General features: G+C 38.5%; 1 protein-coding gene across 2 annotated transcripts in view; it reads right to left on the reverse strand.

Moving 5' to 3' along the window:
- Nucleotides 1–23,083, reverse strand: part of shc1 (SHC (Src homology 2 domain containing) transforming protein 1) — a 47,553-nt gene that overhangs the window by 21,303 nt on the left and 3,167 nt on the right. Inside the window, exon 2 of one of the 2 annotated variants that reach the window (XM_079837903.1) lies at nt 8,736–8,777. The exons of the other annotated variant lie outside the window; for it this stretch is intronic. Within the exon in view, the coding sequence (XP_079694029.1) occupies nt 8,736–8,747 (12 nt within the window). The 5' untranslated portion in view covers nt 8,748–8,777. The remainder of the gene's footprint in view (nt 1–8,735; nt 8,778–23,083) is intronic. 2 annotated transcript variants of the gene reach the window in all.

Below are 23,083 nucleotides of genomic sequence, written 5' to 3' on the forward strand. Positions count from 1 at the left end.
TGAGACTTTGAGAGAGGAGGCTTCCGTCAGACAGACGGATCGATAGAGTGAGAGAGGAAGAGAGCGGGAAGAGATGGATGGAAAATGCTAAAGTACTGATCCAGCGAATGTGGATCATTTAATGATGATTCAAACTGCTTCGCTCAGTGACGATTAGACCGGCGCCGATCAACATAATCCTCATCGTTTGGTTTAAAGACTTAATTTAGTTCAGGTGTTAAAAAGATGTACACCAGGGATCTTCAACAGCGGGTCTGTGACCCCTAGGATGTCCGCTAATTACAGCGTGATTTGAAACAATCCTATTTTAGATTGAAACAATCCGAAATGCAATTATTCATACAATATTAAGCTAAAGCGCAGTTAAAGGTTTCATTTTTCTTTCAACTTTAAAATGCATTAAGTAAAATTGCAAAGAACCATACAGGTTGATTTTTATGGGTTTCAATAATAATAAAGTATATAAATATATTATTGATACTATACATGTTATTATAGGCCAGGCTTAAATTCAACACTTAATTCCATTCAATAAAAGTTTGAAGACCCCTGATGTGCGCTATCTAGCACCTAGATTACATGAAGTCTGAGTACACGCAGATTTACTTATGCCGCAAGTCTAAATCTGCCACCTCACTTCCTGTCACACATCTAAGAGCGCTTAGCGCTGAAACATACCCATCTTTTCCCGTCACTCCCTTTCCCTCCTCCTCCAGATGATTTTGGGACATCTGTCGCCAAGCTGAGCTCTATCCCTATCTTTCTCCTCCTCTTCCTCTCGTTTTTTCCAGATCACCTCAGGCTGCTCTGCTTTTGCGCCCTCTGCGCTCGTCTCTTTGAGTCTATCCTCCTCTCTCTCCTTCCTCTCCTGGAATCCCTCCCTCAGCCTCCACACCGTGTATTCCACAGTGTTCCTCCTCTCCTCCTCCAGCTTCTGCCTCTCCAGCTCTCTCTCCCTCTCCAACACACTCGCTCTCTTCTTCCAGATAATCTCTCGCTCCCCCACGCCCCCTCCCTCGTCTTCTTTCCCGTTCTCCAGGCTGTCCTACTACTCCTTTTTGCCTTAAAAAAAAACACCTGAGCCTCTTTGCAATCTAAAATTAATGTTAATAATTCACTGAATCGACAAACACATTTTATATTATACACAGATAATTAACCCTGATAAACAACAGTTTGTAGAAATATGATTTAGAAAAGGACAACCTAGACTCGGAAAGCCCTGAAACAGTTAAGTCAAAGGTAAATATGGCTGTATAGAAGACAACATGGGTTCGAGCACCATTTAGAGAACCACTGATTGTTTGGTGTGATCTGTGAAGAAGTTAAAGTGTGACAATCCAGCTGCAAGGGAACTATGACGTTCCTAAAACAAGCACGTTCCAGCACTGTCAGGTTGATGATAATGAGACCCGATTGGCCAAATCTGAAGAACCGCCTCCAGAGATATGCTCATTAGATGCTAACTGGAAAATCAATCAGTCGCTCATTAGCCTAAATGACACCTCAAAATCAGGCAAACAGTGTTGGATGGAGCAGCTCTTTATAGATCTGTTTCCTGAGTGAAAACCTACCCTCTAAATGTCACTTAGCAAAGTCAAACACTGAATTTAACCGCACCAATGCACTTCCCCAGTGTAAAGCACATTAAAAACCTCTGATAGAGAGGGAACAGTCTTGCAACCTCCAACAGTTCTGAGCTAACAAACCAGGGTTTGTTCTCTAAACCTCACAAATGATAAGCATTTATAGACCATTAACAGTTTCTACTGTTGTTATGAACACCAGTTTCTAGCCAAGTCCAGACGACTTGAGCCAAATTCAGTCTTGTTCCATTTACAATGGTTTTCACCGCATACATTTTACATGTGCAACCACAAAAACAATTTGAGCTTCCATTGTCGTGGCTTATTTTGTCCGTTCAGGTGTTTTTGATTGTTGTTTTTTTTAGCACCAGTGTGTGACCGCAAAGAAGCCTCAGGGCTGCAAAAGGAGAGTGTGTCTTGCCTCAGATAGAGGCAAGAGACATTTCAAGTTGTTCCAACAGATGTGACTGGCAGTCAAAGACAACGAGGCCGTCCTATTATCTCAGCTGGAATACAACAAGACCAGAGGGACCTGGGGGATTTATGTGTGCTGCACCGCACTGCATCTACAAAGCATCATATTAACGGTGACATTGGGCTTTTGTTGCAGTGAGATTTATCATAGAGCACCTGTAAAGAGAACCGCTCGGACCCGAGACCTGCGCTGCAAGTTCGTAAACTGTATCACAACGACATGGCACAGAATCAGTATTTTAGCACTGCAGAGCTCACTGTATCCAAACAGCGTTGCACGTTTTTTTAACAATTGTGCACTTGCTCATCGTGTCATGAACTTTATTGACATCAACACAACATGGCACAGAAGTAGCACAGTGTTTAGGAGAACCTGTACAGAGAAGTAGAAATCAAGAAGCTGACTATTTATATTTTTTAAACAACAACTTTTAAATAATAGCAGAAACGGTTTAACACACAATGGTAACCTAGCTTGGGTGTAGCACCTGTCGATTAGGAATATGGCAAAATCCCTGTTTTGATATGACAAGTTGTTTCAGAATCCAGTAAACATGAGTTAACTAGTCGCCAAATCAACACTGGCTGAACTGTATCTAAAGGTTGAGAGGTTCCTGTTTGACTGAAGTAAAACCAAAGGCAAGTAAACCAGCCACATAGAGAGACTACTGTCAATCATAGGTGTAGCAAACTAGCTTCTGTGTCTTTAAAAGATTAAGACTAGCCATTTTGGATCACATTAATTATAAAGGTAAATCGGATGTTGAATTAGTGCAGTTGAGCTCCAGCACAGATGGAAAAACCTGAGTTTAACTACACCATTTTCAATTATATAAATGGTCAGTGGAAAAAGCCAATGTTGGATATAGCAACTCCGATTTAGAGATCAACTGAATGAATAAAAAGTTTCAGAGAAAGCACCTTGAACCCTCATAAGGTCTGAAGGCACGACTCTTTCCTAAAACTGGCGAGATTGAACTTAAAGTCCAGTTTAAAGCGTAACTTGGGACACTGCAACACACTTGCACTGAAGTTACAAAAGACAAAGCGTGAAAACTTAACATGCCAATGAAACTGTTGCCATGGTAACAGACGGAGGAAAAACCGCGCGAGACAGAGTCATGACAGAACCTGAACAAAAGCCAACAAGTTTCGCCAACACAAAACCTGTCGGCTCTCTCCCCGTCCAAACACGAGAGCTCAGAGCCAGCGAGAATCAATGTTCTGCAGCGAGCACTGGCACAGGATGGGAAAGTTCAGCTGCTGCAGCCACCAGCACCTCAATGGTGATTGGTGTTGACACCAGAACGCAGAATGAACCAGACACGCATCCGAACATGCACGGAGCGCAGTTGTGGCACCAGTCCAATGAGGAAATCAAATATTGCTCAAGAGTACACACACACTTAACAGACTCGTGCACGCTTCCGGGCTAAAGACAGCAATACTAGCAAACACTAAAAAGTCATCCTGAAATCTAGGAAATATCTATCTATATATTCAAAAGCACCTTTTTATACACTACAAATAAAGACATCTAAATGTTTTGAATAAAAAAACCTGATTTTGTGTCTGCATAACTCTTAAGTAACACCAAAAACACTGGTTCATTAATAGACAGCACTATGTACATTAGAAATATAAGAGTTTGTAAGCTGCCATCCAAAAAAGTCAAAGTGAAAGAATTTAAGGAGCTTTAAAGAGTTTTTTTTGTGAGCTCACTGTGTAGTTGTTGCAGAAAGAAAAAGTATTATTTTATTCCCCAAGTGCTTGAATTAAAAAAAGAGAGTGAGAGAGTCACATTTTAGGTGAAACCGAACGACCTCCATGTTCAAATCATAATCACGTTAATATTTAAACAGTGGCAGACAATCCTCCTCCTTCTCCTCTTTCTCCCTCACTCGCTTTCTGGCTCAGTCCCCTCCCTGAAAGACAAAAACACGCTCTTTTCTCTTATCCGTTTCTTCGGTTCTCTTCAAAATCACAAAGTCACGCCGGTTCCCTGGTTCAGCACGAGTCTCGTCCAGCCTCACTTCTGTGGAACGGCGTGATGAATGGCACAGTGGTCTTCTTTTGTCCTCTCCTTCCCCCAGTCTCTCATCCTCTCCTCTCTCCACCTCCGTCTGTGTGTGAGGAGCGATGCAGCCGACTGTCCTCTATTCTCCTCTCCTCCCTGTCTGGTCTATCGCTCTCTCTCTCGCGCGCTCTCTCTCTCCCTCACTGATGCTAGCGCTGATTCCCTTTGCACTCCTGCCCCCCCCCCCTCCTCTCCCTCTCCCTCTCCCTCTTCCTCCCTCTCTATCTCTCTCTCTCTCTCTCTCTCTCCCCTTGCAGCATCAGTCATTTATGCATTTATGAGAGTGTGCGTGCATGCACAAGCAGCCGAGCACCTCTCTCTCTAATGCACACAATTATGATGGGGAGAGGGAGAGAGAGTAAGCGCATCCACGGATGGAGGGGAAAAGCGGATGAGTAGCATGAAGTCTGTCCTCAACGCTCCTCCCATGGTAACTTAAGAGCAAGCGAGTTGGAGGCTACTTCTTCCACACAATTCCTACATTTCCCCATCTTCCTGACACTTTAACAGGATTTATCATTCAAAAATGAAAATTCTGTCATTATTTACTCACCCTCATGTCGTTCCAAACTTGTAGGACTATATTTTTTCTGTGGAAAACAAAAGAAGATATTCTGAAGAATTGTTTTTGTCCATACAATGAAAGTCAATGGGGTCCAAAACAAACCAACATTGGACCCCATTGACTTTCATTGTGTGAAAAAACACTGCAACATTTTTCAAAACTCATCTGGAATGAATAAATGATGACAGGATTTTCATTTTTGGCTGAACCAACCTCAACCATATCAATAAACCAATGCAAAAACAAAATGCAGGTCATATGGTGCATCCTCAAGGTTATCTAAGCACACTCGTTTACACGTTCAGACCAACCCTGTAATAAGGGTCTAATCGATGTGTGTAAATAACTAGAGGATTACTTTGTTATTCATTCAGTCAGTGACTCATTCAGTCATTCAGTCGAGTGACCTGAAGTCAGGGTTATAGGGAAGAGTCAGCTGAACTACAAATCCCAGAGTGCACTCTGCTCGCATTCTTGCTTTCTAAGGACACAGGGGACTGCGAATGCTGCAAAGGTGCATCGATTCATTTTTTTCCTGCTGCTTCTTCCCTGTCACTTCTCTGTGCTGAAATGTCCGTCAGAAACGTCTGGAGGGAGCGAATATTCGAGCTTAAACACGATTGCATCATGGTCCTTGGCTCCAGGGCATGGGCATGTCTGGCGAGCACACACACTCAGAGCAGACAGGCAGAGGGGGAGGGAGAGAGAGAAAGAGAAAGAGAGAGTATGCAAAACACACATATAGGAAAGAGACACAGCTAGACAATCACAAGAAATGAATTAATGCAGACAACAGGCAAATCAAACATGATCACAAAAAGACAGATTCAAATTACACACTTTTACATTTTAAGACGACAGACAAACAAACATAGAAGGGCTCAAAAATAAGGATGATGAAAGTGTTTCAGGCTAACTGCCAGGACAGAACTGTCACTTGCCCTCTCGAGCCAATACACTGCCAATAACTTTATTGGAGCCAATATGTTTATTGGTGATGTGCATTATTTATGCTTCAGAAACTGCTCTTGTGCTGACATAAATAGGTCACCAAGGTCAAGTTATTTAGATGTCTAAGATAGATAAGGGTTTGTAAATTGCAACAATTATTGGTGAAAGTTAGGGATGTACAATATATTGATACTATATCAGTTATCAGCCAATATTACAAATTATTTCTTTATAGGTATTGGTCGATATTTTAAAGGAGTAGTTCACCCAAAATTGAAGAAGAAAAAAAACTCATCAAGTACTCACCCTCATCTCTTTCCAAACCCGCAAGACTTTAGTTCATCTTCGGAACACAAAGGAAGATCTTTTCAAAGAAATCTGAGAGATTTCGGTTACTCCATTGCCAGTCCACGCAACTCCACTTTGACACTTCAAAAGTTTATAAAAGAGATTCTAAAACTAATCCATATGAATCGAGCCATTTAGTTCAAATGTTCTAAGAGACTCAAATGCTTTATATGATGAACAGATTGAATTTAGGCTTTTATTCACGTATAAACACTGATCAGCAAACAGAAGGCCAACCGAACTTGCTTGACATGCAAGAACAAACCTCATTGGTTCTTGCGGAAGCTCAAACATGCTGCGTAACACACAATAATGAACCTCATTGGTTCAAGCAAACATGCTTGAGTTTCCGTTTACTATAACTGATGTGTGCGTTGATGAATGTTTATATGTGAATAAAAGCCATCATATAAAAGCGATCGTGTCTCTTCAGAAAATTTGGACTAAACTGCTCAATTCATATGGATTCCTTTTACGATCTCTTTATGAATTTTTTGAAGTGTCAAACTGGCTGTGGCGTAGACTGTCAATGGAGGGACAGAAAGCTCTCACATTTCATTAAGATGTTCATTTGTGTTCCGTAGATGAACGAAAGTCTTATGGGTTTGGAATGACGTGAGGGTGAGTAAATGATGACAGAACTTTCATTTTTGGGTGAACTACGCCTTTAAAAGGTAATTTAGTTAACCTTGCCATTATACAATAAATGAGACTTTAAATGCATTTATTTACTAACAAATATAAAAAGAAATATTTAGCAGTTTTCTAAATAAAAATACATTTTTGTTGTGATGCCTAAATGAAAAAAATGAGGCAAAATACAAGACTTTTATCGGTTATAAGCCATAATATGATAATACATCCAATCAATTTTGGCCAGAATTTCCCCTAGTGAATATGTGATAATAAATGGTTGAAAATTACAATCAAATCATGTTTTGCACTATATGCCATCAGCATAGCAAAAAAGCTAATAATTAAAAATCTCTATGTAAAATGCTCTTACCAAATATTCACGAAAAATAAAGTTTATATAAAAACGTCTTGTTCAAATCTTATTGTTGAGCCCTGTGAGAGCTGCACATTTTAAATTTAAGAGATAAACAAGAACCACAATAAACACAATGTGCAATATCAAGATTTTTGATTCATAGTCCAAGCTTCCAAAAAAAAAAGAACAAGAAAATCTATGACGAACCCAAGAGGAACCAAGAGCAGGTAAGAAATATAATAAATTCAAGCTTGAAGAACAAACTCCCACTTTAATTTACAATTCTAGTGCCATTGCCCAAGAGATCTCGAACGCATTCAGATGAAAAGAAAAAGCAAATCCACACCTCAGAAAGAATAAGTAGGAAAAGAATAGGCACTCGTGAGAAAGTGAGGATCCAGACACCCATCCCGTCACCTGGTGCATGTTGGGAGTGTATCCCTTGGCATAGAGGCTGATGATTCTCATTAATGACATCATGAAGGCGTTTCCCCTCATAGAGACCCACACATTTTGGAGCATCTCAGAACGGAAGAACAGGAAGTGAGCTAACACAGAGCAATGCAGAGCCAGGCATTATGGTAAATCTAATGACCTACATTTTCAACTCCCTGCAGAAACATAATGTTGTGTATAAAGCATAGTGCGCGTGCATGTGCGGAATGCAGTAAAAGATATTCATAGACGGCACTAGATGTTCTCTCCTGACCTGGCTCACTGTACTAAAACTGTTAAACTAACTTTTGTTGCCATGTAACTGCAAAGAACAGACTAAAATAACCAACGTCTATTTTAACTCTTAATACAATAACTGACACTATGGTAGACAGCAAAAGTGCAGCATTATTCAGCACAAGGCTTGTAATTAGTTAATATCTATTTCAACTAAGGCAAATAGCCAAACTAAAATCTATGCTCTCTTTTAAGGATTTGGAGATAGCTACTCATGCTTGATTACTGCAATGCGCTTTATATGGGTCTCAATCAATCATCACTGAATCCCTTGCAATTGGTCCAGAACGCTGCCGCGAGGCTGCTGACTGGTACTAAGAGGAGAGAAAGCATCCCTTCATTGGTTACCGGTGCAGCATAGGATCCATTTTAAGGTTTTATCATTTGTGCAAGCGTTAAATGGCCTAGCCCCATCATACTTGTCAGAACTTCTCGCAGATCTTCTGACAAACTTTTCCTGCATATACCTCGTTCTCGCTTGAAATTTAAGGGGGAATCGGGCTTTTTCTGTAGCCGGTCCTAAACTATGGAATAGCATACCTCAGAACATTAGATCTGCGCTTTTAAATCCCACCTGAAGACTTATCTGTATTCCTTGGCTTTTGAATGAAATGTATCTTTGTGTGCTTTATTGGGTGAGAATTTTTTTATGCTGAATTTATTTTTATGTGTGTGTGTAGATGTACAGCACTTTGGCATACACTAGGTGTTTTTAAATGTGCTATATAAATAAATTGACCTTGACCTAATCAAGCTACACCCAACAAATGAATGTAATTTCACCTAAATGTTCGATGACAAAACCTCATACCAATTATAATGGGTGTAATTCCTGTCGGTTGCGTCTCCGACTGAGTAATAGCATACGGCAATGCTATTGTGTGTGTAAACGTAAGGTAAACGTACGAACTCAGAAGTGGCCGAAATGTGTCAGGTCAAGTTTTACAGTAATGTATGACCAGCCTCCATGCCTCAGGATACGTACGTGCAGGTGTGTTTGGGGACGCTTACCACATACTCCATCGGAAAACACTCTTTTGTGTGTCACTTTTCCTATAAAGTGCATGCAAACGTATATTAGCATGTTCACACAAAATCACATGACACATCAGCAAAGCCACCAATCACAGCAAGCCTTTGATTAGCCTGAGGGGCAAAATCATATAAAAGAAATTTTGGCATAAAAACATTCAGTTGTGTCAGAGATGCGTTTATGCATGATTCAATCGAGGATTATGATAAAAGACTTTCTAAATTGGCCCCCCTTCTTCGTAGCACCTGGGAGAAAAACATCACATGGCAGCAAACCCGAATTCATTTGAGCCAATTCACGAGTGCGTCTGATCAGCCTACAACTGATATTGTTTGATTGTGCACGCATGCATGTCCACGATTAAAATATGCCCCAAAAAAAGAGAAAGGCACATTAAAGAATGTCTGTGGTCGTGCTCAGACAAACCATGGAATGAAAGGAATGACCAGGCAGGACGGGTAATGGGTATGTATGCTGTAGCTTGCTTGTGTCTCCAATCGGTGACAGAATCACACATGTTCTGGCCTGCTGGAAGTTGGTCGGAGCAGGTAACATTCTTAAAGCAGCCACCCAGAATAGAACGGTTCCTGCGGTCAGTAACCAATAGCAACTCCTCTAGAACATTGTGTGCTACTTTGGTAACAATGCACTCTTTGCTTATCAATAATGCTGTTCTGCAGAGCGCACAAATCTCAAAAAGCATTGTGGGTGGGGTGCACTTCGAACCCACATTCACACTAACCGATGTGAAGATGTGGGCAGAGGATGAAAGGCAGCAGACTCATTTGACTACAATAATTTAAAGTTTTTAATTAGTGTACAGAAAATTGGTACAAAAATATTGTATTGGTACTTTTTATATTATATTCTGCACAGTTCTGGCTAGTTTGGTTCATATTGCAACTTAACCATCAAGGTATTCTTTTTTTATGTAAAGTTTACATGGTTCCTCCTAACCAGGTGTGATGTGACAAGTTTCCAGTAACCAATTGTCATTAACAAAAATACAATGGAAACTAAAAGGCAAAGTGAACGCAAAGTTAACTGTACACAAAAAAGAATTGGAAAAACTGAAACCAAACTAAAATAAATTCTTGACTTAAAACTAAGTAGAATAAAAATAGCCACAAATTAATTTGTATTAGTAAAAAAAAAATTGTAATGCAATAAATTAAAGGTTTCAAATTTAATTTTTCATTAAAGCTGACTGACAGACTGTCATTTGTTTTTGTGTGTTTTCTGTAAAAAAAAATTAATTGTTGAGAGTTAGTCAAAAAACTGTGGAAGACAGTTACCATTTCAAAAGACATTATTTACAGATATTTGTCAATTATTTGGGGGTTTTGTCTTTTCTTTTGAAAGGGGCTAAACACTATTATTAGTGATATTTGCTCTGAAAAATCATGTCCTGTAACTAGAGATGCACCGATGTATTGGCCGCTGATATTTATCGGCCAATTTTTGATCAATTTACAATGTATTAATTAACTGCTTGAAGGCACGGAGCTGTATAATGTCTGTTGCATAATCCAAGATTATAATGTAATATTCCTGCTGTGTTGCGTTTTAATGTTAATCAAACAACAATTCATTTAATTTTCGCAATGCAGAAAACGCAGACGGAATCCAGTCATTAAAAATTTAATTTACTGCATAACACATCATTTTTGATGAATAAATTCAACGTAGGTCAGTACACTTAAATCAAATCGCAATATATACTAGTGTCTTTGAATATTAGTGTCTTTGAATATTAAGCCGCAAAAAAACTGTTTAAATAGGAATCCTGCATGTTTCTGTGTGTCTCCGTGTGAGTGAATAGCGCAGATGCACGGTTTAATTTACCTCACACACACTGAAACTTGCAGTTTTTCAGCCACTGCCGCCTAAATATATGAGGACATGAAAGCATGAACCTCATCTCTAGTCACCTCATGAGCATTTTACCGTTTCGCTATTATTTAACATTTGTTGACTTCTGTATCTGGAAACTGTTAAACCTGCCTAAAAAGCACAGTGTATTTCAAATGTATCTTTGTTCTGATTTATCTATGTATTTATGTTATGCTGAATGTTAAATGGATCCAGTCTATGTTCAGTGTTTCCCCTAGGTTTACAGCTTTGGGGGGGGGGGGCCTCCCGAAACTACTAGTGTCGTGGAGCTGGAGTGTTACGGATACTCGGTGTTGCCATAGACAATAAATTAATTAATTAATTTGGTAAATAAATATAAACAAACATTTTTTATACATCACACAACTATTTACAACACAACAGAGGTTGGCTTAGCTTGAGTTTTTGCTCTGGATTTTGTTGCTTTTAAGAAAAAAAACCCCTAATTTTTGCCCGTTTAGGTTCGTCACCTTCTCCATTGCATTTTTACATTTTTACCATTAAAGTTACTACACGCAAATCCGTGTTTTTTTTTTTTTTGTTGTTGTTTTTTTGGGGGGGAATATATTTCAGGGCTCAATGCTAAGGATTTTTTTCAGGGGTTCAAATTTTTACTTGCCCTGTCAGAATTTTCACTGACCCCACCACAAAAAAAAGACAAATAAAATAAAATAGGCCTAGTATTGTTTTTGAGCCATATAAGCTTAATAAATAAGGTTATGACTCTAAAAACTAAAATCCTAACTCATATATTTTTTATATTGTTAAAGACCGTCAGTAATAAAATAAGAACAAATAATCAAATTATGAGCAAAAGCACAAATAAATACAGCAGAACAAACATATACAAATGAAATAAACAGTTATTTTCATGTAGGTCTAAACTAGATTGTCAGGTACAAAAATAGTAATCAAATGTAAAATATCACTGCATAGTCTGCATAAAATTATATGTCACTGCATAAAAATACAGATTAATCCTTATTTAAAGTTATTCAGTCAAGAGCAGTGAGTGATTTTTTTTTTGTCTTTTGTTATCTCAATATTTGTATAGCCAATGACGATATTTTCCGGCTTTCCGTGTTTTCACTGTTATATGGTAGGGGGCGCTGTAGCGCATTTCCTGCACGAGAACAGAATCTCCTGATCAAAACACTGCCGAAGAAGCAACGTGCGATATCATAAGCAGATGCATATGTAAAATAACGCGATCATCACCATTAAACAGCATATACATCACAACTGCCTAATGTTATTGAATGAACTGTCAACCCAGGACGAGTTCTAGGACTGTGAAGCTTTGGGGTGTTGATGGACTCGATCTACAGCATCTGTGTTTTGTTCATCGTTCAGACGTAACGTTAGTCTTTTACAAAAACGTGCTTTTTTCAGCTTTATGCTCAAAATGTTGCTTTTTCATGAAACTTGTAACATTCAAGTGTTGATTAAAAAAATAATATATGAAGCTGGAATAAAACAGTGGGTCAGTTCTTTCTTTTGATATATTGCATGTTTAGATATTCTGTGGACAATTAAAACTTACAAACTTGACCATAAATGCTGGCGGTGACTGGCAAATTTCATGTTTACGTTGATTTAAAAGACCTAACCGACTATGTTTACGATGATACTCAACAAGACAGGCATTTTGATATAATTTTGTGTGAATATTCGCGCGCTGTGAGATGCGTGTGTGTGTGTGTGTTGTGTTGCTGCCCTTCGCGAGTATCAAACTGAGACACTTTCTCGTCTATGAGCGCTTGGCTTGAATATTTAAATTGCCATGGCTTAAAAATGCGCAAATGATCAGTTTCCGTGAAGATGCAGCTCTGGGAGTGTCTTTCACGCTGGCACTGAACCATCGGGCAATTCTTATTGTCGACCGTAATGACAAATATTTTTTGTCATTCATTCAGGGGGGGCGGGGGTCGTTTTGGGAGGGCGGGGCGCCCCCCCTGAACAATGGTAGGGGAAACACTGATGTTCATTAGAAATTATTTGATAATGCAGCAATAAACTAGCTAGTAGGCTACAAGTTAATGCACAGTAAATTCCCCGGTGTTGAATTTACACTGCTCGGTGTTCATATGGAAACCACCAGCAGGGTGTTAAAGTAACACTGAAGCATTGTTAGAGTTAATAAGATACTTAAGTGATTAATTGAGTGATGTGCGTTTGATTATTGAAGACACCTGATGATAATGAGCAGAATCACTGAAGGAAAGAGAAACACAAGAACTACAACTGACTTCAGCCACAGCCTTAAGGCCTGTTCACACCGGGACGATTTTCACACGCGTTTATCGCCGACGTTTAACGCCTCGTGACTAAACAATGGGCGCCAATGTGAGTGTGCACACCGACGCGTAAAACGCCAGCCGTAAAAGCGTCATTTAAAAAAAAAACGCCTCGGGTTGGTTTTTTTATTTTGACGCGGCGCGTAAAAAACTGTCCGACCAATGAGATCCGCGCTTTTGTTCACATGCCTGGAGCTGCTGAAGTGACAGTAAAACACGACTTGGTGGCGCTCAAGCACAAAATCGGTCTTGCCGAGCACACACTGATACGACGAAGAAGTAGTAAGTAGACAAAGAAGAAGATAGGCTGCTAATGCTGCTTGCCAGTTAGCAAAAAGTGTGTGAATGGTTTTGCCATAGACATAATATGTCTATGGTTTTGGCAAGCACGTAAATACTGTCTCTCCTCTTCTTCTGTGTGACAAGCGAGTGTCAGAAGCTTAAAGTGCCGCAGCACCATCTTGTGTACCGGGAGCGCATCGACTGAATGTGCACGTTCACTCGGCGCAACGCCAGTGGAAATCGCTTGGGTGTGAACACTCAAGACGCGCCGAAAAACGTCACGAAAAACGCTGGCGATAAGCGCGTGCGATATTCGTCCCGGTGTGTACAGGCCTTTAAGGCCTGTTCACACCGGGACGATTTTCGCACGCGTTTATCGCCGACGTTTAACGCCTCGGGACTAAACAATGGGCGCCAATGTGAGTGTTCACACTGACGCGCAAAACGCCAGGCGTAAAAGCGTCATTTTTAAAAAAACGCCTCGGGTTCGTTTTTTTATTTTGACGCGGCGCGTAAAAAACTGTCCGACCAATGAGATCGGCGCTTTTGTTCACGTGCCTGGAGCTGCTGAAGTGACAGTAAAACACGACTTGGTGGCGCTCGAGCACAAAATCGGTCTTGCCGAGCACACATTGATACGACGAAGAAGTAGTAAGTAGACAAAGAAGAAGATGAACTGCTAATGCTGCTTGCCAGTTAGCAAAAAGTGTGTGAATGGTTTTGTCCATATACATAATATGTCTATGGTTTTGGCAAGCACGTAAATACTGTCTCTCTTCTTCTGTGTGACAAGCGAGTGTCAGAGGCTTAAAGTGCCGCAGCACCATCTTGTGTACCGGGAGCGCATCGACTGAATGTGCACGTTCACTCGGCGCAGCGCCAGTGAAAATCGCTTGGGTGTGAACACTCAAGACGCGCCGAAAAACGGCACGAAAAACGCTGGCGATAAGCGCGTGCGATATTCGTCCCGGTGTGTACAGGCCTTTAGATGAAATCAACTGAAAAGACACTACATCTCTTATTAAAAACCACACTGACTTTATTTATAGTTTGGAGGTTGATGTTTTATGGAAAATGTTTGTGTTTTTTAGTTGGGCAGTTTGACTTGGCATTTTATGTCAGTTTGTGGTCTTTGGAACAGTGATAATTGGAACACATACTTTGTTGCAAAGGAAGCCATAAACCTAAATTATCAGGTGATATAGTGATCACCATAAATAAAGAAAATAATGACTAAACTAATCTTTGAGTAAAATGGTGATATGTTAATAGATTATCACCATAAATGCTTTCCTGCCACAGATCAGTCATCCTAAATCTAGAATTGTTTTTTTTTTTTGCGCGCACAGACATCAAGAATCATCATATGAATCTCAACAATGGTGACATGCTGCAATGCATGCTGGGAGTCATGAGTGTTATACTATGATGATTATATATCCCAGCATGCATTGCAGCATGAAGCATGTCACCATCATTGAGATTAATATGCTTATTCTTGATGTTTGTGTGGGTGTGCGTAATGTCTTTAAATAACAAAATTCAGAATTATTGATATCTGACAAGAAATGATTGCTGGTGAAAATCTAGTAATAACAACTGGCAAATTTTATTTGTTACGTTTCAAATATCATTCTCCTTTATGATGTTAAAAGATATAGCACATGACCATCTTTGTTTATGGTTTCTTTTGCAACAAATTGTGTTTTTAAATAAACACTGTTACAAAGACCACAAGCTGACATCAAAAGCCAAGAGTCAAACTGGCCAAATAAATTAATTATTTTCAATAAAACATCAACCTCTAAACCTCTGTTAATTCTCAATAAGAACTTCTGGTCAGAAATAAAGTAAATCTGGTTAAAAAGAGAGATTTAATGTCTTCAGTTGATGTCATCTTAAGCTCTGGCTGAAGTCAGTTGTAGTTCTTGTGTTTCTCTTTCCTTCAGTGATTCTAATCATTATCATCAGGTGTCTTCAATAATCAAACAATCATCACTCAATTAATCACTTAAGTATCTTATTAACTCTAACACTTCTTCAGTGTTACTTTAACACCCTGCTGGTTGTTTCCATATGAACACAGAGCGGTGTTAATTCAACACCGGGGAATTTACTGTGTGTATGTTTTTTTTTTTACTTTGCTGATTTAAAACACTCACAAAACACTATCTATTTTAATGACAAAAATTCAAATAAGAGGGCAAGTGACAAATATCGGTATCGGCCAATAATTGTTTGTTAAAATCGGTATCGGCCTCAAAAAATCCTATCGGTGAATCCCTACCTATAACCACATGTCCACCAGTAGCCCGCAAACCATCCTATTTATCTACACAGAAGAGCTGAGCCGAAGTCGTAATCACCAAAACAATGTTCTTCCACAAGAAACTTGTAGTTTAACACCTCAATCGCTTGAGAGCCAAAACTTTCATACTTAATACTGCAGCTTTAAACATTAAATGACACTAGACAGCAATAACATCAAACACTAGCAATTGAATCAATCGAAATAAACTGAAAAACACACAAAGAAAATCTAATATAAACCATATTACTAACTAACCCAAACGTAGCTATTTCAAAAGGACAAACTAAAAATAAAACAGCCAGTCCCACAGGTACACAGTTCTGCATCAGCCCGAGGTGGACTGTTGATATTAGGGGAAGGCGTGCGTGTTTGCTCTTCTCTTTCTGGGAGTGGACAGAGGCCCAACATAGCCTGAGTTTTTTCTGCACAGTCCATAATAACAGGGCTGACCGGAGGACTGAGTTGAACTACACTGAAGCGCAATGTTTCATACTTAGCAGCCCACACGTCACTGAAACCACATGGCTTGGTGAGAAAAGATTAGGTAAAGGCCTGGAGATGCAAGTAATGCTACTTTCTGTCACAGCCGTTTACATATACAGACCAAACCCGAGTCCTCTGACCCAGGTGTGACCTCTGCAGGATCATGGGAAGACTGGGAATCTCATGCAAATCATGACGGAAGAAAGAGAAAAAAAAACAGAAGGGTTTCAAGTGTAGCAGGAAAACAACATAAAAGGCCTCAGAGAACTTTTACATGTGGTTTCATATTGGTTTTAATACCTTTGATTCTCACAGGCATGCATGATGCTATATGAAAAGCCCAACTTTCACACACACACACACACACACACACACACACACACACACACACACACACACGCAGGTGTCCTATGCACTGTAAAGAACTACTTTAACAACATACCGGAACTATTAGCAATCCCAGAAAACACACAATAGTCCCCTGGTTCTCGCTGTCACACACTGACACGATTACCAAGATAAATACTGTACATCTATCAACGCACAGCTATGTGGCGGCATAAACAAGTCAACAAGATTAAAGCCATTATGGCATGAATTGTGGGAATCTGTCATTGGCTTTTCTGAGTGGACATTAGATTAGCATTCACTCAGGCTTCTAGACTACAAAAGTGTGAGCTATCTATTTTAGGTCTCTCTCTTTTCCAAGTACTGCAGTCTGTCTGGCTAAAATACACAGTGCTGCCGCTTCTTCGAACACCAATGTCCACTCCCTCTTTCTCATGCAGCAGCAGAAAATAGATCTCAAAATCTAAAGAAATGAACAACCACTCGCTGTTTCATTTAGCCAATCTTGAAGAGGACATATAAACTGCTTGGTCACACAATACACCTCTTGTTCTTTTGCACTTTTTTTCTTAAAGAAACCGCCGTGATCAAACAAAGGGACAAAACAGGGTTCCCTGATAGTGACATTTGCAGAAAAATAATGTCTAATGTATATGTCTAATGTCTTTCACAAGAAACTTTAGTATGTGAACAGGAAAACTAGATGTATCAGAAACGGTGACATGTTAGCATGTAAACTTTTCATTATTATTTATACCAAAAAGGATTGGGTCGGCAAGAAGTCTCTTACGCTCACCAAGGCTGCATTTATTTGATCAAAAATACAGTAAAACAGTAATATTATTATAATTTAAAACAACTGTTTTCTACTTTAATATGTTTTAAAATGTAATGTATTCCTGAATTAAAGCTGAATCTTTACTCCAGTCTTCCGTGTCACATAATCCTTCAGAAATCCTTCTAATGATGATTTGCTGCTCAACAATCATTTCTTCTTATTCATTTTGAATAATAATGTTAACATTAATAAATCATGTTTTTTGTGGAAACATTTTTTAGCATTCATTGATTAATAGAAAGCCCAAAAGAACAACATTTATTTGAAACAGAAATCTTTTGTGTCCAACTTTCAAATTAAAGTATATTTTCAGTTTTCCCATGCACATATGAAAGTTTTAAAGTGCATGCGCAAAAGTCTCAGGCTTTCTTTCTGTAACTCTTCACCTTTCAGCTCAAAAGCATAAGTACCAAAGTATGTTTTAATAATATGTTACATTAAACCTACAAGCAGAAATAATGTGACCCTACAATAGAAAAAATGTGGGATTGACCTTAGACCAACCATATGCTAAAACGAGCAACAAAATACATGATTTGCATTGTCTGATTTCACAAAGTAGGTCAAAGTCTCCAACATTTTAACTCAATCATCCCTGGATCATTACCAAAATCTAAACTAGGGAAAAACATTTGCAAGCCTAAGCATCAGTGACTAGTCCAGGATTTGAGAAACAGCTTGTTTGTCTCTCGCAGTGGGTTTGCCATGTGTGGGTTTACTCAGAGCGAGACCATTTGGACAAAAGGCTGTAGCATCCTTGGTGGCGGGGGGTAAAAAGTTCACAGGAACCACGAAACAGCTCATCATGACTGAGCAGGATATGTGTGATATTAGAGAAGGACCCACCACCGCTGGAAGAGGTCAGAGGTCATGTAAAACTCCTCACACACCCAAAATGTTAAAGTGAATTGTAAAGGGATAGTTCACGAAACAATGAACATCATCATCATCATTTATTCACCCTTATGCCGTTCTGAGCTCAAATTATTTTCTTTCTTTCAAACAAAAATGTTTGAGCACTGTGTCAGACGGGAAGATTATCAGTGAATAACATCTTAAATATGAGTCTGTTCCTCTCACAAACTAATTGTAGGGCTTCAGAAGATATTATATGAACTTTTCAGAGCTAGAGAGTGAATAACTATCTACAATAAAGGACTGGAATGACATTGGGGTGTGTAAATGATGACAAATTTGTAATTTGTGTGTAAAATATTCTTTAAATTAGGGAGGCTAACGCTTAATTGATGATCGATTCATCCATATTTTTCAGTCACGTGACTGTCGTGGAGCCCTGGAGGGTGAAATAGAACTGGAGCACAAGCCTGTCCATTTTTTTTAAAAATATGTGAACAAGATGCAAGTATTTTAATCACTAAAAACAGCGGGACGTTTTTAAAACGCTTAACGTGAAAAAAAAAAAACTTAGGGTGGGTTGCACCAGGATTAAATTAAGCAAAGTTTAATGCCAATCAAGGATTTGTTGATCAGGGTTTTATTTTAAATCGGGTTGTGTTACACCACTTAATTTTAAACACAGATTAACTACATAGAAATACCGTTAGAATTAAAGGGCTGATCGAGTAGCAAAGACGAGTCGACGCCAGGCTAAAGAATCCTTATTAGTGCAACCCACCCTTAAAGTGCCTTAATGTACTAAAAAAGTGATATTAAAAGATCAAATTCAGTTTACATCTTTTTGATGATGCATACTATATACAGGCGAGTAGATGAGCGAAGAATACGAACGCAACGTGTTTTCTTTATAACGGTTTTTGATGGAAAAAAAAACGTTTAACGGAAAACCTTGTGTTGTATCAATATTCTGTGTTCATTTTCTTGCCTGTACAAAGTATGCATAATCAATAGGTGTATATTGAATTTGGCCTTTTAATATCACTGTCTTACTTCATTAGAACTTACTACAAACCTGGTAAAAATGACTGGCAGGCAATGGAGGAAAGCCTTATTTTGCCCTCCAGGTGGGCGTTCCTATAATGGTGTGACGTCATTTAGTGTTGTCAAAAGTACCAACCACGATACCAAGTCGGTACTGAAATGTTAAAAATGTGACGCTTTTAGCGCTGTTGAGCTGGAATCGTAAACACCTTTTTTTGACTGGCCATTGTGCTCACGCGCTCATTGGATGTGTCTGTGATTGGCTACAATGATCAACGCACAGGAGCGTTTGAAAGCACAAGGAAGTGTTTGAAAGTGTTTTGAAAGCAAAAGCAGGCGTCGACCAGCGGACCGGTAGGCTGATAGGCGCCTGCATTCAAACACTACCGTGTGTATCTGTGCAAGCGCTCTGTGAAAAGCATCATTGATGTATATTTATAACATGTTTTTGAAGTGCTGGTCATTGTAGCCAATCACAGATATATTTGATCAGTGTGAGCACAATGGCCAGTCAGAGGTGTTTACGATTCCGCTCAACAATGCTCAAAGAGTCACATTTTTTAAATTTCAGTACTGACTTCAGTCCCTTTGCTGGCCGTATTGGTTCCCTAAGCATAATTACTTGATGGTGCCCGCGACTTTGCAGAGCTGAGCGGGGGTGGGGGGTTGGGATGGGTTTTCTTCTGGTGCCCCCTCAGCACTTAGTGCGTAATGCGCATGGTGGGAGCGGCGGCGCCGACCGACTTGGTATCGCGGTGGGTAATTTTGACAACACTAACATCACGTGAAAACTATGACTTGTTAATAAAAATGTAATCGATAAAACTTATTGATGTTTGATTAGGCAAGGTCATCATTAGAGAGTAGTTTTGAGGTACGAGCAAAACATGTGCAGCAGATACAAGAGGGAAAATGTAGCAAGCGCGCAAGTACGTTATTATGCTGTCTTCTCTCTATTCGCTCTTGCTGTACTCGCTGTGCAGCGCCACTTCAAGTCATTCACACCTAATGTCTTCAAGACATGCAATAGCAAATGGCTAGCCATTTATCGCAATTCAAAATATAATAAACCAAGAGTCCAAAAAACCCTCCAAACAAGTGATTCTACTGAACATAAGAACTACTTGCTTGTGTAAACATCACAATAAAAGTACAAACAATACACAACAAGTAATAAGATCCTGGTGGATGAGTGATGAACTTCCAGCGCTGTTTCAGCTGTGCGCTCCTATTCTATGGCGCATGGTAAATAAAGACCGGTCAACCAGCTGTCAGAAAACACTGAATCATGATCGCGATGCGTTCAGATCCCGAAAATCCTATAGCTTTAGCCAAGCAGCATGCTTTGTTACTCCATTTTTTACGCATTCTCTTACGTTGCGTTTGGGTTAATTCAAGACCACCTGCTCTAATTAAAGATCTGCAATCTACTAGGGGTGTAACAATATATTGTGTCACAATATATCGTAATACAAAAATGCAACAATATATATCGTGGATAGTGACAATATATATTGTGCATAGTTCACCCAAAATGAAATTTACTGTGAGAAAAATTCAAGTTTACAGAGTTTTAGTGTCAGTACTACATTAAACTACTATATATATATATATATATATATATATATATATATATATATATATATATATATATATATATATATATATATATATATATATATATAATGTGTAATAATGCAATGGGGGAATATTTGCGGATCCTGATAATGCCAAATTTCTTATTTTACAAGTAAAAAGTGGCCTACATTATTTAAATATATCTAGTCAGTGACAGAGTGCAAGTATATAAGTCTAAAATAATTCTATATTTTCAGCTTCAGAATCATGAATATTTTTATTCTGGTGTCACCACTGTCCTGTGCATTGGGTTACCACCACCAAGTCCAAGCCTATTCATTTTCACCCCAAATGTAATACCAAATTTAGCATTTTAAATCAATGGTACATTTTTTGTTAAACTTTTAGCACAGTGGTTCCCAACCTTTTTTAATCGAAGGCCCCCCTCCTCGCCGAATCAATACTACAAGGCCCACCAACATATTAATACCGATATATGAACATTCAGTGTTGTTCTTTTTTGCAAACATACTGTGCAGACATTCTTTACAACTTAGAAGTACTTTCTCTGCTCAGTTATAGTGTACAATAAGTACAAATAAGCAAAGGTCAACCTCCCATACCAAACAAGACCACAGGGAGATGCCAAAGGATGGTCCATATACGGGTCCATTCATAATTACTAAACTAAAGCCTTGGGCAGCTCCGAATCCAAACAATCACAGAATACGTACGAAAAAGTTGGTTCTTTGTTGTAATTAATTTTTTATTTATATAATTTATCTTTTATTATTTAACGTATCAATAATAAAATTAATTAATTATATGAACATATTCAAATTAATTTTAAGTTATCTCGCAGCCCACCCGGAGGATCACAGGTTGGGAACCACTGTTTTAGCATAATGTCTTGGACTATCGCAATAATATCGTATCGTGAGTTCAGTATCGTTATATGTATCAATTCGTGACATGAGGGTATTATTACACCCCTACAATCTACTATGGTTTCACAAAGTTACAAATAAAAACGTGGTGCAAAAAAATGTGTATACATGGCATGATGTGTATAGCGTTTACATCAAATTTTCATACTAATACTTGATATAGTTTGGTCTCTCAAACAAATATGCTTGTTGTATTCTGCTAGTTGAGATCATATATGATACAAATCTATCTGTTAAGTATGTTTATTTCACAGATAAAATTCTTGTAAAGCAGTGTTTTTTCGAGCTATGAAAATAGAGCAAATATGTCAGCAAATTTAAAAGCACCTATTAAGTGATGGTCATATTCACTGTAAAGCCAAGCTTTCTAAGCTTTAAAATTACACTTATTTTGTGTTGGTTAAACAAATGGTTAAGTAACATGATGACTTAGTAGCGCCCTCGCTTCGGATTTAAGAGGTTGGTTAATGATTAATAGATCGTTAATTTAAACAACGATCGATTACGGGAATTTATGTAAACTGACATCCCTGCAAGGAATTTTGAGGCCTATCATGTAAGATGAGATTCAGTTGATCTTCACTTTCTGGAGTGAAATTTCACAGCTTGTGAATTTCAGCAAAAACCTGACACTATTAGCTCTACCCCCACGACAAATATGTCATTAGGGACAGGGTGTTAACATGAGGAGATGAGGTGGGCTGTAAAGAGACAGGCAGACTAATGTGCCAGACATGAAGAGAGACAGACAGACTGGAGAAAACCTTTGGTCTATTTTACTACCTGCTTGTGGATCATAAAAGAGCCAGATAACTCGGTTATAAACAAAGAATGTGGTTGTATCTATATTTTGTCAGTAAATGAGTGGGTCACATATGTGTATGCAAATGGAATATTTGGAATATTTTCAAAAAAAATATAATGAATCAAAAATGGCAATGCTGGATGAAAACAACAAGTTTAAAAACGGTTTCAATTTCAAAAAGTATAAAATAAAACCTGCTTACTTGAGGTGGATGAATTATGTCCATAAACTACAATAAAAAAAAAAAATAAAAAAAACGTTTACTCAATAAATTCCTAGATTTGCATCAGAAAAGTATGAAACTAGGACTGCACAATGTATCAGAAAATCATTTAATGACGACCAATTTAAAGATCAACCGATATCGATATTGGATTTTAATTGTACATGGTCATTTCCATTTTTACATTTAGATTACCTTTGCAATCCTCTAACGCTCATTTCAAGTTTAAAAAGACACTAATAATCATTTAATCGATAAATGTAAACTTGTTTAGGAGATAAAAACTAATATAAAATGTTATACTGTACATTATAGCCTAAATTTACTTTTATCAGTTAAAATGACAACTGATTATAGATGTTTTTTTTATTAATTTTTTTAGCCAAAATAGTATAGCATTGTAATATCTGCCATTTATCGAT

The sequence above is a fragment of the Gobio gobio genome (genome assembly GCF_949357685.1).
Source record: "Gobio gobio genome assembly, chromosome: 15".
NCBI lineage: Eukaryota > Metazoa > Chordata > Actinopteri > Cypriniformes > Gobionidae > Gobio > Gobio gobio.